Below are 15,612 nucleotides of genomic sequence, written 5' to 3'. Positions count from 1 at the left end.
CAAATGCTGAAACCGGCAGACGCCAGCCGTACAACGCTACCTTAACCCAATTCGCCTAGACCGAGGTAGGCTATTTGCACAGGGTTAACCCTAGCCACGAGGAAGTTTAGAAGTACACGGAAAAGAGTAGAAGACAGGACAAATAAAAAGTGTGAAATAAACACGAATATGTATGGAGAGAGAGATTGGAAAAGGCGACTGCCGATTTACCCTGAATGGGTCAGCGCATGCGTGCCGTCTACGTGAAGCTAGGGCCACAGGGGTGTGCTGCCTCTGCCACGGGGCCTTAAAGGTTCAATCACCCGGCGTCGGCTCAACACCGAGAATCCCGTTTTCCGCGGACACGGCTCAGCTTCATACGGCTAGGCTTGAGAAAGGTTGAAAACCCCGTGAGCTTGGGTCCATGGTGTCACTACCCACCAAACGCCTGCTTTCACAGACGCTCCTATGGGGGAGTCATTGACCCTGAAAGGGTTAAAATACTCTTGTTTTTGCTCTTCAAAAAGCTAAAGTGTTCTGCTCGTACGTCCTTCAAGGCGGTACGATCACTTGGCAGAAGGAAAGCTCTATAAGCATGCCAGTTTAATTTTCTTCGGAAGCATTGGCGGCCACCCACCACAGAGCCCAACGAGGGGATGCTACAAGTTTGCGGATGCTAAAACCTGCAGACGCCAGCCGTACAACGCTTCTATGACCCAATGCACCTAGACCAAGGTAGGCTATTTGCACAGGGTCAACCCTAGCCGCCAGGAAGTTAGGAAGTAAACGGAAGAAAGTAGAAGACAGGACGAGTAAAAAGTTAGAGATAAAGACGAAGATGTAGGGAGAGAGAGATAGGAGAAGGCGACTGCCGATTTCCCCTGCGTGGGTCAGCCTGAGTGTGTTGCCTCTGCCGGGGGGCCTTGAAGCTCCAATCACCCGCGTTGACTCAACCCCCAGAATCCCCTTTTTCTCGGACACGGCTCAGCCACGAACTGCTAGGCGTGGGAGAGGTTGAAGCCCCCGATTACTCGAGTCCATGGTGTCACTACACACCAAACGCCTGCTTGTGCATGCAGACGACATTGCATACAGACGACAACAAAGGCTCTGAAAGAAGAAAATGGTTGTGTAATAACAGATTATGTGAACAACTGTGTGTTTACTAGATGCTGAAAGTTTTTTGGTTTATTTTTCGAAAGAATGGTGTTAGGAAGGTCGTTCTACAGGCGACTAGCCTTTGGAAGCGCGGAATAAGTAAATGAACTAGTCTTTTCATAAATACGCGTGAACTTAGACTGAACATAAAAGCGTTGTGACATGTATGGGGGAGTTTGAAGCTGTTAAAACGATGACATGCGTCATAGATGTACTTATGAAACAATGTTAGTAGGGCGATATCCCGACGACTATGCAAACAATGAAGAGATAAGTCGAGTTTAATATGCGTAATATTTTTGTTACAGGCGTAACACCATGAAATGAAGCATGCCACCATATTCTGTACAGATGCTGAGCACTCAACCTTAGACTGCAGAAATGTTCGATATAGTACTTTACAAATATCACATATAATGATTTAACTCGCGACGTATGTATTGATTTGATTGATTTGTGGGGTTTAACGTCCCAAAACCACTATTTGATTATGAGAGACGCCGTAGTGGAGGGCTCCGGAAATTTTGACCACCTGGGGTTCTTTAACGTGCACCCAAATCTGAGTACACGGGCCTACAACATTTCCGCCTCCATCGGAAATGCAGCCGCCACAGCCGGGATTTGATCCCGCGACCTGCGGGTCAGCAGCCGAGTACCTTAGCCACTAGACCACCGTGGCGGGGCGCGACGTATGTAGCCCAATGATCTGGAAGCATTGACGCAAATATATTCACCATATGTTGACCATGAAAAAGTAGAAGTCACTTAGGTGAGCAATAATATTGTGTGTCATGCAAGATAGTCGTTTTATTTATATGATATATAGGACCGTTTGTGAGCGCTTTTGGGGCAGCCATTACAAGTGAGGCTGCCACAACACGATAAATCATGTTTTTCAAGAAGTAGGAAAGCACTTACTGCGCTTTCAATTGTTATTCACCGTATAAGTGAGGTACTCTCGCCACGATCGTAAAGCATTACATGAACCCTGTTGATGCGGTGGCTGATGACGCAAAATAATTATGTCTGAGTTACACCAAGCAGTCACGACAGCGTACAAGTGCTTACGACAGCCCAGCCTCCCAAAGTACTCCGTGCTGAAAACGGTAACACATGCAAAGTTGCTAGTGCGCGTGCCAGCACCTCTGATCACCCACCTTCACGGACCGGAGCGGCTCCTCAATTCTAGCTGAACATTGAGAGCCTGTTTTAGAAAATTGCGGTGCCAGCGGCGTGAGCGTCATTGTTTGTGAGCGAAACATGGTTGAGCGCGAATGAGACTTCGAAGTAAATGCAATAGAGAGAGGAGCTGGAGGGCCTTTTCACTTAGCTCTTCCTTGCAGCACAGTGTAAAGTCGTTATCCAAAAGCGAAGATAAGCTTGCGTTCGGTCAATCCATAGTGTGCGCGTGGGACATCGCTGTCGCGCTGAACGTTTAAACGCGAAGCTAAATGATCCCAAAAATTTATTACTCGTTCCTTCAACTGTGGAGCGTCTCTAGAGCCGAGCCTGATGGAACACGAATGTCCATTTCGCATGTACATGCTCCAGTTCACGGATACACCCACACGTGACCTAGCTGCTCCGGTCACGGACGTAGCGGTAGCCGTGAAGTGAAGTGGGAAAGCGTGACTTGAGCGTTAAGATGGTCTGTGATCACAGTATCAAGAGTGGGTGAGGCGGGGACTGCATCACGTCCTCTCCTGTGCATCTTTATTCTATGAATAACGCCGTATGGCAACCACACAAAATCACAAATCATCGCGAAAAGTCACGAGGCGAGCACATAATTATCGCATGCAGCCACACCATTTCTACAGATTTCACAATGCGTTGAACTGAGGTTGTTTGGCTCAATCGCAGCTCATTTGATTCCCGATTATTTTAATTTAAGGACCAGCATACGAACGTCTGTCAGTGCTATTCATGCTGTCAGCGTCACAGCGATGACCGACAGCATTTCAGTCGAGCTCTCCTGGCCGAATCAAAAGAGGCACCGGTTCCTAAGAAAGCTTCAAGGGCCTGGTTGACGACCGGTGCATTTTCCTGGTGAGGCCAATGGCCACAATCTTGCAAGAACTGGACAGTCATCTTCGACGAGTAGCGCCGACTCAGCTCGGCCACTTGTGTAGTCACGTACGGATCTCGGGATCCCCATAGCAGGAGCGTGGGTACGTTGAGTCGGCGGTACTGGAAGTTCTTCAGCTGCCGCTTCTTGGAGTAGGTGGCACGGTAATAGTTGATTGCCGCCGTCATAGCACCTGCGAATTCCCCGAACACACACGACGTGTCGTCACTACACTGGTTCTGCTCTCGTATGATGCTTCAATCAGGTACCAACGCATATTTCGTCGTGAGCTCTTGTCTGTTCATGACTTTGACATGTTTAGGCACAAACCTCATACGCCAGAACCGTTTTCAGTAATCGTACCACATTTTCTACACCTATACGCAGGGCTAGGCAGAATCGCGATACTAGAGTATCGCGATAGTATTTGAGAGATACTTTTGAGAGTCTATATTGCAGTATAGAGATACCTTTTAATAATGTATTTGCATCTCAGTAGTGAAAAACTTTTACGATATATCGCCCGTATCTCCGTACTATCCTGTACAAGCGCAACTAGTTAGTCTTCTTTTTTTTTCGGAAATGGTCCGAGACGTGCTTACAACGGGAATTTTTTTTTTTTTGGCTGTGGCCTTGTAAGTCTATGGCGAGACATGCATCCACCATTTCTACATTTCTGCTGAGGGTGAAACTCACTCCTACCTACTTGAAAGCGAGCTTCTCTCTTTGCTCTCCGCATACCATTGTGCCCCCTGAGGCAGAGATGGAATGCGTTTCAATTATCGCCTGCTTGAGCTTACCAACAATGGTATACTGTCATTTTGAATTCCAGCAGTGATATTTCCTTTGTGAGGAGCATTGCATACTACACATTGGGCGCCAACCAACAGCGTCATTTTAAAAATGTGTTCCCTCATGTGAAGTAAACTAGCAGTGCTTTTTTTCTCGTGTTATTTTCGCTATATTTCGCGCCTCCCATTTGAAAAACTGCAGCTTATCGCGGACGCCAAAAACCACCCAAAAGATTTGGTGTGTGGTGCCGTTTGCCATCAACAATACGAGTTTCTCTAAAGCGTTTCTGGAAGACGCCTGTGTGGCCACACGACGATTGGAAGAACGTCTGTTTGCGTTTCCTCTCGTAATCCTTGATGTGTTCGTTCTTCTCACTGCTTTTATGTGTTTCTAGGGGACACTAAACCTTACAGCTGGAAGTAAATGCTCGTCTTCATTGTTTATGTGTTCCCCTCCTGCTTTGCGCTATATATTAGCAGAACTGGAAACCAACAACCTGACACAGTAGTCGCTTAAGTTGAACGTCGTTGAAGTGAGCGCCGTCATTACAGCGGCCGCGAGAAATCTAGGGGCCTTACTTTCTCTCTTTAGTCATAGACACATGTTGACCACTGTGTTTGTCCAGTGTTGGTCGTAACGCGTTACAAGCAACGGCGTTTGCGGTAGCACATTGCGTCAATTTTTAGGTAGCTCAGTAACATACTCGTAGCAATTCCGGAACAGTAATGAGTAACGTACGTTAAGGCGGCGGTCCCACCCCGGCGGTACCCACTCTGCATTCTAGGCATTGTTTGCTGGCGCACTACGCTTATTGCACTCACCATATCGATGTGCATTGTATCCGCTACAGCACAAATTTGTGCTCCTCTGCAGCGGCAGACAGGCTTGTCTCGTTCGCCAGTCTGTGTTTAGGTTGAACCAATGACGTCTATATGACGGCCTAATTGAGAAGGTACAGCTGCTGCTTAAGTGCAATTGACGCACCAAAAGTTTCAACAAAACGGAATAATTTTAAATCGAAGCATACCTTTTCTCGATTAGTTTGTTGTGGTTGCAGCGCTTCGCTTCAACTACGCTACTTCTAGCATAGCTAATACTGTTACCACCAAGTATCTTGATTTCAGTGTACAATACGTGTCACACTTGCTCTCATACAGCATAGTTTTTTATTGCAATCAATATCTGTAAATATGTCGTTCTCAACAGTTATGCGCAGTGTAAGCCTCCTTTGTAATGCCTAATGGTACTCAGAGTACGGTAATGTAATAATGAATAAATATTACTGCAAATTGTGATGCACAGCGCATTTTAAATAATATGCTCCACATAACAAATAACTGTACGGAGCGTGACTATCCCAGACATTGAAAAAAGTATTGCGGTATCTCTATTGCCGTTTCTACGACTAAATTAAATATTTATTACACCACGATTTGTGGCATAGAAGAGAAACAGCATTTGCATAGTCACAGACCGAAAGGCACCGACACTCCCTTCCGTTGAAGTAAATACTTGTGGTTTGTCCTTCACGCATTCGTTTTGACTGAAGTGCCGCTCCACTACAGTGATGAATCTTTTCAGAATAGCCCAATTAAATTTTCTGCAGAACTTATTTTCAGAGCTCACATGAATTGTGTTGCTGGTTTGAACCCCAAAAAGTTGATTGAAAGATGCAAGAGCGCTCTTTTTAACGCAAGATTGTTATACGTAGAGGTTTACCATGGCTACACTGACATATCTCCGCCACAGATGTAACACTGTAAAATATAAACTAACAGAATGCAAAGGAAAAAAGATAGATGAAAAGATCCGCCACCGTGTCCGTCAAAGCTACGACCGTTCGTTCCGTAGGGCGTGGCGCGACACCACTGGACCACAGAGCGTAGGTTCTCGAGCTTACTGACGGCAAGCTATCTATATACCTTTTAACGTTGGCAGGCCTCGCAACTCTGTGACCCCAGCGTAGTTTTTTCATCACTAGCGAGATGACACGAAGAGCCCTGCGTGCGCGCTCTACAGGTCGTCGCCCCGCACGTTGCGATGCGTGCGCGCCTAAGCGCGGCTCCGCAGGACGTACTCGGTCGAGCGCGTTCGCTTATCTCGTGGCTGGGGCGCTTTGTAAGCTTGTTTTCAAGTTACGCTCGTTAAAGAATGCACAAGCACGAAGGTCACCTCGCTCGGCGCAGCAGCCGCGTTTCGCAAAGAGGGGCGCTACCCACTTACTTATTGTATGTACTTATTGTATATACTTCTAGGCTCGATTCGCGTATGTTTACTTGGGTTTTAGCAGCATTCTTTAAATGTCGAGCTGTGACAGTTCATATTTCGTACTCGTATTGTGTTTGCTCGTCTCGTGTGTCGTTTTTGCTTGAGGTGCTCGCTTCGAGTTTCGAGCTGGAACATTACATTTTCTTGCTGTTGCATTCATTTCTTCAGCCTTCTTGTGAGACAATGCGTGATAAACACTCAACAACATCTGTGTAGGTGTGATTGAGTGTTTACTAATTTCGATATGTGAGAAGGGTCAGCCATGTTTGATGTTTTTTTTTTGATGTGTGCATCTTTGATGATTGATATAGGGGGTTTAACGTCCCAAAACCGCCATATGATTAAGAGAGACGCCGAGTGGAGGGCTCCGGAAATTTCGACCACCTGGGGTTCTTTAACGTGCACCCAAATCTGAGCACACCAGCCTACAACGTTTCCGCCTCCATCGGAAGTGCAGCCGCCGCAGCCGGGATTCGAGCCCGCGACCTGCGGGTCTGCAGCCGAATACCTTAGCCACTAGAGCACCGCGGCGAAGCGATTCTGTGCATCTTGCTATATGTTTTACTGCGAGGTAACATTAACGTACTGAAAAACACTTTCACTGGTAACCATAGGTAAATAAAATATCACCCACCCCACCCACAGCCCCGCCGCGGTGGTCTAGTGGCTAAGGTACTCGGCTGCTGACCCGCAGGGCGCTGGTTCGAATCCCGGCTGCGGCGGCTGCATTTCCGATGGAGGCGGAAATGGTGTAGGCCCGTGTGCTCAGATTTGGGCGCACGTTAAAGAACCCCAGGTGGTCAAAATTTCCGGAGCCCTCCACTACGACGTCTCTCATAATCATATGGTGGTTTTGGGACGTTAAGCCCCACATATCAATCAATCAATCCCCACCCACACCACCACTTCGAGCAGCTCTACATGTAGGACGTCTCACGGTCAATCTATGCTGCACTTGCAAAGGCAGCAACGCACTATTTTGGCTATATCATGAACATTAAAACACAATACGCCTTAGTTTAAGAACGTGTGGTGCTGCACTATCGGGTGAAGGCTCCTCTTAGTGATTACTATATCTTTTGAAGGTGCAAATGGCACAATGCTTTGGTGGCCTCCGCTGACTCGCTGAAGTATTTAGCTCTAAGACGTGAATTACCACGCATCATCAGGTACTGTCTAATACAGTTTGATCGCGTCGTTCCTTCCAATGAAGGTTTACCTAAAAACTCCAGTTGAAACAATTTAGGCTACCCTTATGCGCGATATATTCGCAGTTGCTAACGCTATTTACATACCTGGCTTCGAGAACGCGTACTGCCGCACGGAGGTTGCTTCCTCTACATCGTCGCAGTGGTTGTGCAGGTGCTTCATTTCTGCGAAGTCGTCCATGGTGAGCCACAATTCTGGTATTTTGGGACATCGGAAGGCGACCACGTAGCTGCAAAAAATATAGTAAGCATAACTGAATTATACTCTTTCTTCTGCAATTAATAGGTAGTGTCTGAAAATTCTTTTTGTTATAATAATGAAGCCGGTCAGAAATGGAGAATTTCAACAAGCCTTTTAGGATTTTTACTACGCTCTCGCAGTTTATATCAGCAGAGGTTCTTTGTTCTATATTTACTTGTTAGGTAAACAGAACCTATGGAACTCACTCAGACTCACTCATGAAACGTATTTCACGCTATAGACTCAGACTCTTCAAAATTTTCTTAGCGAGATTCACTTGAACTCACTCACGAAAATTTTCTTCAACCGAGCTCACTGGGACTCAAGCTCACCAAAGTATTTCTCACGCGGACTCACTCAGACTTACACTCACTTCTCGATCCGAGGCTGACTGAGTCCGAATAAGTCCACTCGTGAGTCCGTTGGCCTGGAATTAGCTTTCTAGACCAAGTTCTCAACGCTCTTTTACACCAACATCTCCCCAAATGGACGCTCGTCTTGACGCCATTTGATATAGTACTTTCAAATACGAGTTATGAGTGATCACAAATCAGTTAGACCACATTTCTTGGAAAAGGTGATTACACAACCTAATTATCAAGGGCTTTCCTCGAAGAGTTGGTGGAGGTGAGGGTATGTCAAGGAACCCTTTATGTTATTCGCGCCTCTGACAATTAGGTATTTAACTGGTGTATGAACGACACTGATTTGTAATATGTGTGAATAGACGTGCGTATAAACGTGCATTTAGGTAAGACTTGTAACGATGCTCAAGCTGAGTAGATAGGACCATAGGTCGGCAAAAAAAGTGGAACTTACTCAGACTCACACGAGAAAAATATCTGGCGCTTTGGACACATTCGGAACCAGACTCACCAAAGTTTTCTTGGGCAAAACTCACTCGGACTCACGCTTACGAAAATTCTCTTCAACCGAACTCGCTCCGAGTTAGATTCGTCTGAGTATAACGGCTTGATCTAAGTCCGAGTGAGTTTGAGAGAGTTGACGCATGAATGAGTTTTCTGATCTACGCTTGCAACATTAAACTTCCCGACTTTGCAGACATTTCTGCTATGTACATGCGTATAAAAATGCCACATTACTGCGTGCCGAGGAGTTACAGGTACGAAGTGATAAACCGGGTGCACTAGAATACCTCGTAGCTTCGTGTGCAACGAGAACTGTGTTCCCTTTCGATTTATCAACTGGCCTCACCCCGACTTGAGCATCTGCACGGGGCTTGTCTTGAGCAGCTGCCTCAGTGCTTCCGGGTGGCCTCCGTTGATGACTACCAGCTTGTCGACCGTATCCGGGTACTTGTTCGCGAAGCACCATGAAGCGATGGCACCCCAGTCATGGCCAACTAGGATAACTCTGTTTCTCTCTGCGGAATGAACATGGTAAGGAATTCCATAAACTAAACTGCACTTCAGTGAGCAATGTACCAATATAGCCCGTGTCAAACAGCTTCAAACTGATTGATTGATTGATTCGTGAGGTTTAGCGGCAAAAAATCAAGATATGATTATGAGAGACACCGCAGTGGAGGGCTGCGGAAATTTCAACCACCTGGGTTTCTTTAACGTGCCCCAAAATCTGAGCACACTGGCCTACAACAATTCCGCTTCCATCGGAAATGCAGCCGCCACAGCTGGCATTTGAACCAGCGACCTGCGGGTCAGCAGCCAAGTACCTTAGCCACTAGACCACTGTGGCGGGGCAACACTACTGCTATAAGCTATATAAAAATAACGATTCGTTGTCGGATGAGCCAGGCTACTTCGACGATCAAGCCCCTGCAATTTTCATGACGTTTTGTATTAACAGTTTCATGACGTTTTGTATTAACAGTGCTAGTTAGTTTCAACCTTCTCGGGATTTCAGCTACAGTTCTAGCTTGAGGTGAAGATACAAAAAAAAAATCGGCAATAAAAACTGCTCGGAGAAGACTTGAAGCACTCGCACTTCACGTAGTATGTACGCTGTATATTCCTGCATGCAGACCTATGGCTAAACAATCGTAAATTTACGAGCACAAACGTGTATTTTGGTCGGGGCTTGAAGAGTCGCTTTAGCTCACTGAACAAGCTTCGGGTGGTCACGAACCAAGTAAACCTACAAGGAGGCAAGCACAAGAGGAGCCGTGGCCTTAATAGACGGACTACGGCATGTTCTATCAATGTTTATGCTACTTATATTCGCGCATTCTGCAGGCAGCCCGATGAGGCCTGGGAAACTGCTACGGTTGGTTTATATCTTTTTCACGTGGCTCCCGGTTACCACACCAAAGTTCCAGGTAAGAGCAAACCAGAATCATCAGTGTGCAACCCGTAGCCTTGTACAAGATGCAGATGTGTGAACGACACTTGAATGCGTGTGCTATAATGCCGAGAGTACTGCCAGGAGTGAGCATTGTAACCAAAGCAGAAAAAATGTTTTAATACACCCATGCAAACTGTTACTGTTGACATAACTGACGTAGCAGTTGACTGAACGTTTTTATGAGAACTGTTGGGTGCAAGTTGTTACTGTTGACCGTCATGGCTGAGCACGAAACTATTCTGTCTTCATTTATTCCTGCTTTGCAGGAATGTTTCGCCCGCTGTCTCAAGCAGAAACACTGCACAACCAGGTCATTCACCTATCAGGCGTTGGTCGTGTGCAGTGTACCGTAAACGAAAATGTACGAAGGTGGGGGGTTTCGGGGGATGATGATACCACTGAACTCCAGTGACCTTACCCAAATTGAAATGTACCGGAGTATAAATATTCATAATTTTCGCCACTTTACACCGGTGGCTGACGGATGAAGGAAAACGGGGCTGATTCCCTGATCATATACTCCCTTGGATGCTCTGCATATGTCCGGCGCATCACTCTGGGTCTTCCACTGGCTGCTTGACTAGTGACGTATAGGCAGCATCGCTGATGTCAGGTCCTCACAAACCAACATGGTGCATGCCAAGCCACCCGAATCGAACTGCAGTGAAGATTGTGGGAAGCTTTCGGCTGCGTTCGGAAAAAACAAATCGTTCCGTGCACCTCGTGGACATCAGAAGTGACTACAAGCGTCAGCGGATGTTGTCATCGACAGATAACAACCTTCGACAGAGTTGCGGGAACATTGATCGTGTAATGCTTTCTTGCAGTGAATGACACATTGTGATATTGTGCATGACAAACGATTAGACGGTCACTGGTCGGGGTAGAAGTGCTGAGTGAGCTCTTGTTGAATTATCTGTGTTATTTTCGTCAGACGGCTAACTGAGCACTGTTGTATTGATGACCAAATAGGTTAGCTAGACCAGACTGGTATTGCAGGATGGGAATAAAAAGTTCGGCAACAATTGTCAAAATGCGTTGTTTGACCCCAGTTTTTTATTATATGGATAACTTCGGTAGTTTAGGCATGCTACTGTGAAATTTGTAGCACTGATTGACTCTCTGCAGATATGCATTATTGTAAAATATTGTAGTTTTGGGTTGATTCAGTAAATGTTCGAAATTGTTACAAGTAAACGAAATCGTTTAAAAGATCTCTTTGGTCTGGTCAGTCTACATAAACGCTACTATTTCTCCGCTTTTCATATTAACCAACACCACGTCCAGGTCTGTTTCCACGTGCAAATTATTTTTATCTGTGCGTAAATTGAACTGATAAAACACGAATAACTGAAATCAGTGCTTAATATTTGTATATTGCGTGAATCGAGCTAGGGAGAGACTTTTAGAATACATACGGCCCTACGAATTTGGGTGAAAAAGTTATTTTGCAATTTGATAAGTGGTATTTGAGATAATAAGCTTTGGCCCTTCGGGGTACGGGCCCTTCGGAGTACACCATACTTTCATGACAAGAAACAGAGTTGAGAGAAGCTGGCGAGACCAGTTTGTGGATGACGAGGAATGCAAAAGGAAGATAGGGGCCGCATGGCAAAACGGGTTGTTGTGGGGAGGGTTTGTGAAGTAGTTTGAAGATGACAAAAAAACCTACTTATGCAACCTATTTGGGAGCACGGCTCAGGGGCGTTGGGTGGAAGCGACATTGCAGTGAAAGAAATGGCCGTTTGCAGGAACTTTTTTCCGGATAAGGGGCGGGGGTCACCTTTTTGAATATTGTAATATTTTGCCCTCTAAGCCGTGGCGAACCAATTTTTTTAGGGTGGGGGCATAGTCTCGGAGTGCTACCACCTGGCTGCGCCCCTGGACAGAAACAGAGGGCACCTTCTGGATAAATTAGCACTCTTTTCTGTGTTGATTGTGGTAGAGTGCTATCACTCTGAGGCATTATTTTTGCAATTGATGCTATGACCGTGTATCAAGCTTTTTTTGAGAAGGAGGGGAATGGAGGACAGGCAAAACTGTCTAAATGTTTGCCTTCAAGTCCCATTTTTTTCTGAGGATAAAATATTTTTCTGTGATAAACAGAGCTAGAACACGAGAGAAGCTTTAGACTTGGACAGTACAACGACACTAGCTTGTGAACAGAAGAAGGAATGAGGATATTCCTCAATTTCTGCTGCACACGCCGCGACGACTCGGCGTGCCACACCATCCGTGGCCTCCTGACAGACGGTTGCACAGGCCTTTGATTTTAGTTAACTAGTGTAGCTCCCCTAATTTCTGTCAGTATATACTGAAGCTGCGATTAGAATAGCTGGGGTAATGTCGGTACATGTTGTCATCAATCTGTTTTGTAATGTAAGAGTAAACTTTTTTTTTCCTGTTGGGCTCGAGGTTGTTCGTTTGGAAATTACGCATGTTCATGCGATAACTTGTTTAAAAAATCTTCATCGTGATAATTTCGTTACATACCGCGTGCTGAAAAATGTATATATATATATATATATATATATATATATATATATATATATATATATATATATATATATATATATATATATATATATATATATATATATATATATATATATATATATATATATATATATATATATATATATATATATATATATATATATATATATATATATATATATATATATGTATATATATATATGAGTGTGTGTGTGTTGGTGTGTGTGTGTGTGTGTGTGTGTGTCGATTTGTCTCGTAGGCTCTTTTTTAAAAAAACATCATTATTACAGGCTTTTCGTTAGGACCACCCGCAAGCATACAAACTGTAAGCGCCTAAATGAGGAAAGTAGGATGATTAGCACATAGTGATACGCAACCATAATAGTCAGTATTTATATTTTATAAAATATAAATATAAAAGTATTTTATAAAGCTATTCCTGACAATGTCTTTTATAATACCAAAATTTGCTCAATTTAGTGAAAAAACTGCTTTTGAAAGTTTCAGTCGGAGAATAAGCGTCGACTTAGCAATGTATGAAAAAAGTTCTCCCGCTTTGAACGTCGTCCACGCCGCGGAGGTGTATTTCTATCAAGAAGCGGCTGTCTGACACCGGGAAACATGGAATCTGCTTCTTGATATTGAGCGCTCCACGTCCTGCTTTTGTGTGTGTGAGAGAGTGTATTTGGGCACGCGCAAGAAAAAAAAAGAGTGCGTGGGTAAGTAGAGTCACTTTATAACTTACACACGACAGTTTTCTTACACTGGCAGACGGCATGAGATTTAGTGAGCACCCGTAGCGTCCGTGACATCCGTTTTCGTGCCTAGCACATGATTTGCAGTTCTCATGTAGTAGTAATAATATTTGCTAAGTTATGCGGGAAGAGGTCAGCTGAACCCTTGCATATTCAATGAACCTAATGGATGGTGAGCAGCTGTTTCTGGCGTATTTGCTACCTGCGTCTGTTGTGCATCGTTTTGCGGAATTTCGGGCGTCATTTCAATGTCCTGCGCTATTGACTCCATGCCTTTCTGGTATTTTGCTTGGGGTGGCTTTGTGTATATTTGTTTCTTGTCTTCTTTTTCCGAATTCAGGGTCATTAACAGAAAAGTTCGTCTTATTTTGAATGAACCAAGCGTTAAGAACTCAAGCGCTCTCTTGGATCTCTTAAATCCATCTCTTAGCTCTGTGGAAAAATACACAGGGACTCTGCAGTATTCATGACAATTTCTTTTTTTGGCTATCGCATGACACGATCAGCCTTGAACAAATAACTAACAGGGGAGCAAAGAACTTTAAAAAATACTCTTCATTGTTCTTAGGAAAAATTCACCTTCACGAAGTCATGATATTCATAAAATACTCCGGAATGTCACCCATAATATCCCGATAGTCGCAGTGAAAAAAAAAACGGGAAAAATACTATAAAGGTGCCAAATGTGAGTGCACAGTACTCTGACAGCGCCACATATTTACTCCGGTCGGCGGGGGTGAAACATCAGTGAAAAGTGTGCCGGCTGCCCCACAAAATAATTCTCAGCTAGCCAGAGCAAATGCTTTATTCCGGAGGTCCATAGTAAAAAAAACACTCCAAACAGCATTTTTAATTAGGAGTGTGACTTTGTTTTGTCATGGTACCTGAGCATGATTTGTCTGAGCACATCAAGTCAATTAATGCATTTCGTAAACTGCATGGTACATACACTGTAAAAAAAAATTACTCCCAGGTTGGTATAAAACGCTTGTCCCCCAGCGTCCCTCCTATTTGGAGCAATTTTCGTTCTAGACATCCGAAGAATAATTTTTGCTCCGACTCGCCGGAGGAATCGCGTGGCGCACCCGGAGTACTTTTCACTGATATTTCACTCCGGCCGACCAGAGCAATCGCGTGGCATGGACGGCGTACTTCTTACTGGCATTCTGCTCCGGCTGGCCGGAGTGATTAAGTGGCACCTCTGGAGCACTTCTCGCGGGTTTCTCACTCCGGCTATCCGGAGCACTTATGTGGTACCTTCGGAGTATTTCACAAATGTAATTACTTCATCCGGACACAATTTCTGTGATGTGAATCAGTACATTTTTTTTAATGTTTGCTCCGCTGTTTCTTTGTTGCATGCCGATTCTTTCACGCACTGGTTAGATGACGTAAGTACCAATTCTCATGCAAGCACTCCAGAATCACTGTGTATTCTTTTGCACAGTACTCTAGCAGATGAACTTCAAGAAAACGCTTAAGTTCTTATTGGATATATTCAAAATTAACTGCCATTTCTGAATGATTGCCCAGCATTTAAGAAAATGAGACTAGAACAAACAAACATCAAAAAAGCAACCAAAAGCAAAACATACTAAGGCAGATGCCATGAAATCAAAAGCACTCAAATTTGAAGTGAGGCGCTTCAAAATGAAGCCCATGGTGCTGCAAAACGATGCATGACAAATGAAGAAAACGCGGCCACCGAGAACAACTCTTCACCATCCCCGAAGAGCCATCCATCAAATTAATTGACGACGCAAGGGTTGAGCTGATTTATTCTTGCATACTTTAGCAAAAAAAATATTAATACATGAGAACTGCAAATCATGCGAGGGACACGGAAACTAAGAACGCTGAAGCCACGGACAGTCAATGAATCCTATACAGTCTAAGAGCCTATGAGAATAAACAACTTGTCAAACTTACCACACACACACACACACACACACACACACACACACACACACACACACACGCGCGCACGCACACACACACACACACACACACACACACACGCACACACACACACACACACACACACACACACACACACACACACACACACACACACACACACACACACACACACACACATACACACACACACAGAGAGAGAGAGAGAGAGTTATTGTATGAGCATGCATTTCAAAACGAACAGCCCTAAACACAGAATAAGGAAACGTTCACTACAACGTAACAAAATAAATGCGCAATAAAAGGCACAAAGATTACGCCACCTAAGCCAACTGAATTTTCACGGAAATAACAAACTGAAAGATCTGTGCAGACGTCCTGAGCCCACAAAAGGTGATGCACGTGGAA

At 44.7% G+C, this 15,612-nt stretch overlaps 1 protein-coding gene across 1 annotated transcript in view; it reads right to left on the bottom strand.

Moving 5' to 3' along the window:
* Positions 1-2,865: 2,865 nt before the first annotated feature.
* Positions 2,866-15,612, bottom strand: part of LOC119167623 (epoxide hydrolase 4) — a 73,648-nt gene continuing 60,901 nt past the window's right edge. The window contains exons 5-7 of the mRNA XM_037419128.2: positions 8,930-9,098; positions 7,561-7,703; positions 2,866-3,398 (exon numbers count right to left, since the gene is read on the bottom strand). Of these exons, the coding sequence (XP_037275025.2) occupies positions 3,076-3,398; positions 7,561-7,703; positions 8,930-9,098 (635 nt within the window). The 3' untranslated portion in view covers positions 2,866-3,075. The remainder of the gene's footprint in view (positions 3,399-7,560; positions 7,704-8,929; positions 9,099-15,612) is intronic.

The sequence above is a fragment of the Rhipicephalus microplus genome, chromosome 6 (genome assembly GCF_043290135.1).
Source record: "Rhipicephalus microplus isolate Deutch F79 chromosome 6, USDA_Rmic, whole genome shotgun sequence".
NCBI classification, from domain to species: Eukaryota; Metazoa; Arthropoda; class Arachnida; order Ixodida; family Ixodidae; genus Rhipicephalus; species Rhipicephalus microplus.
Note: the sequence above shows the minus strand (reverse complement) of the source record. Positions and strands in the feature narration are given on the sequence as shown.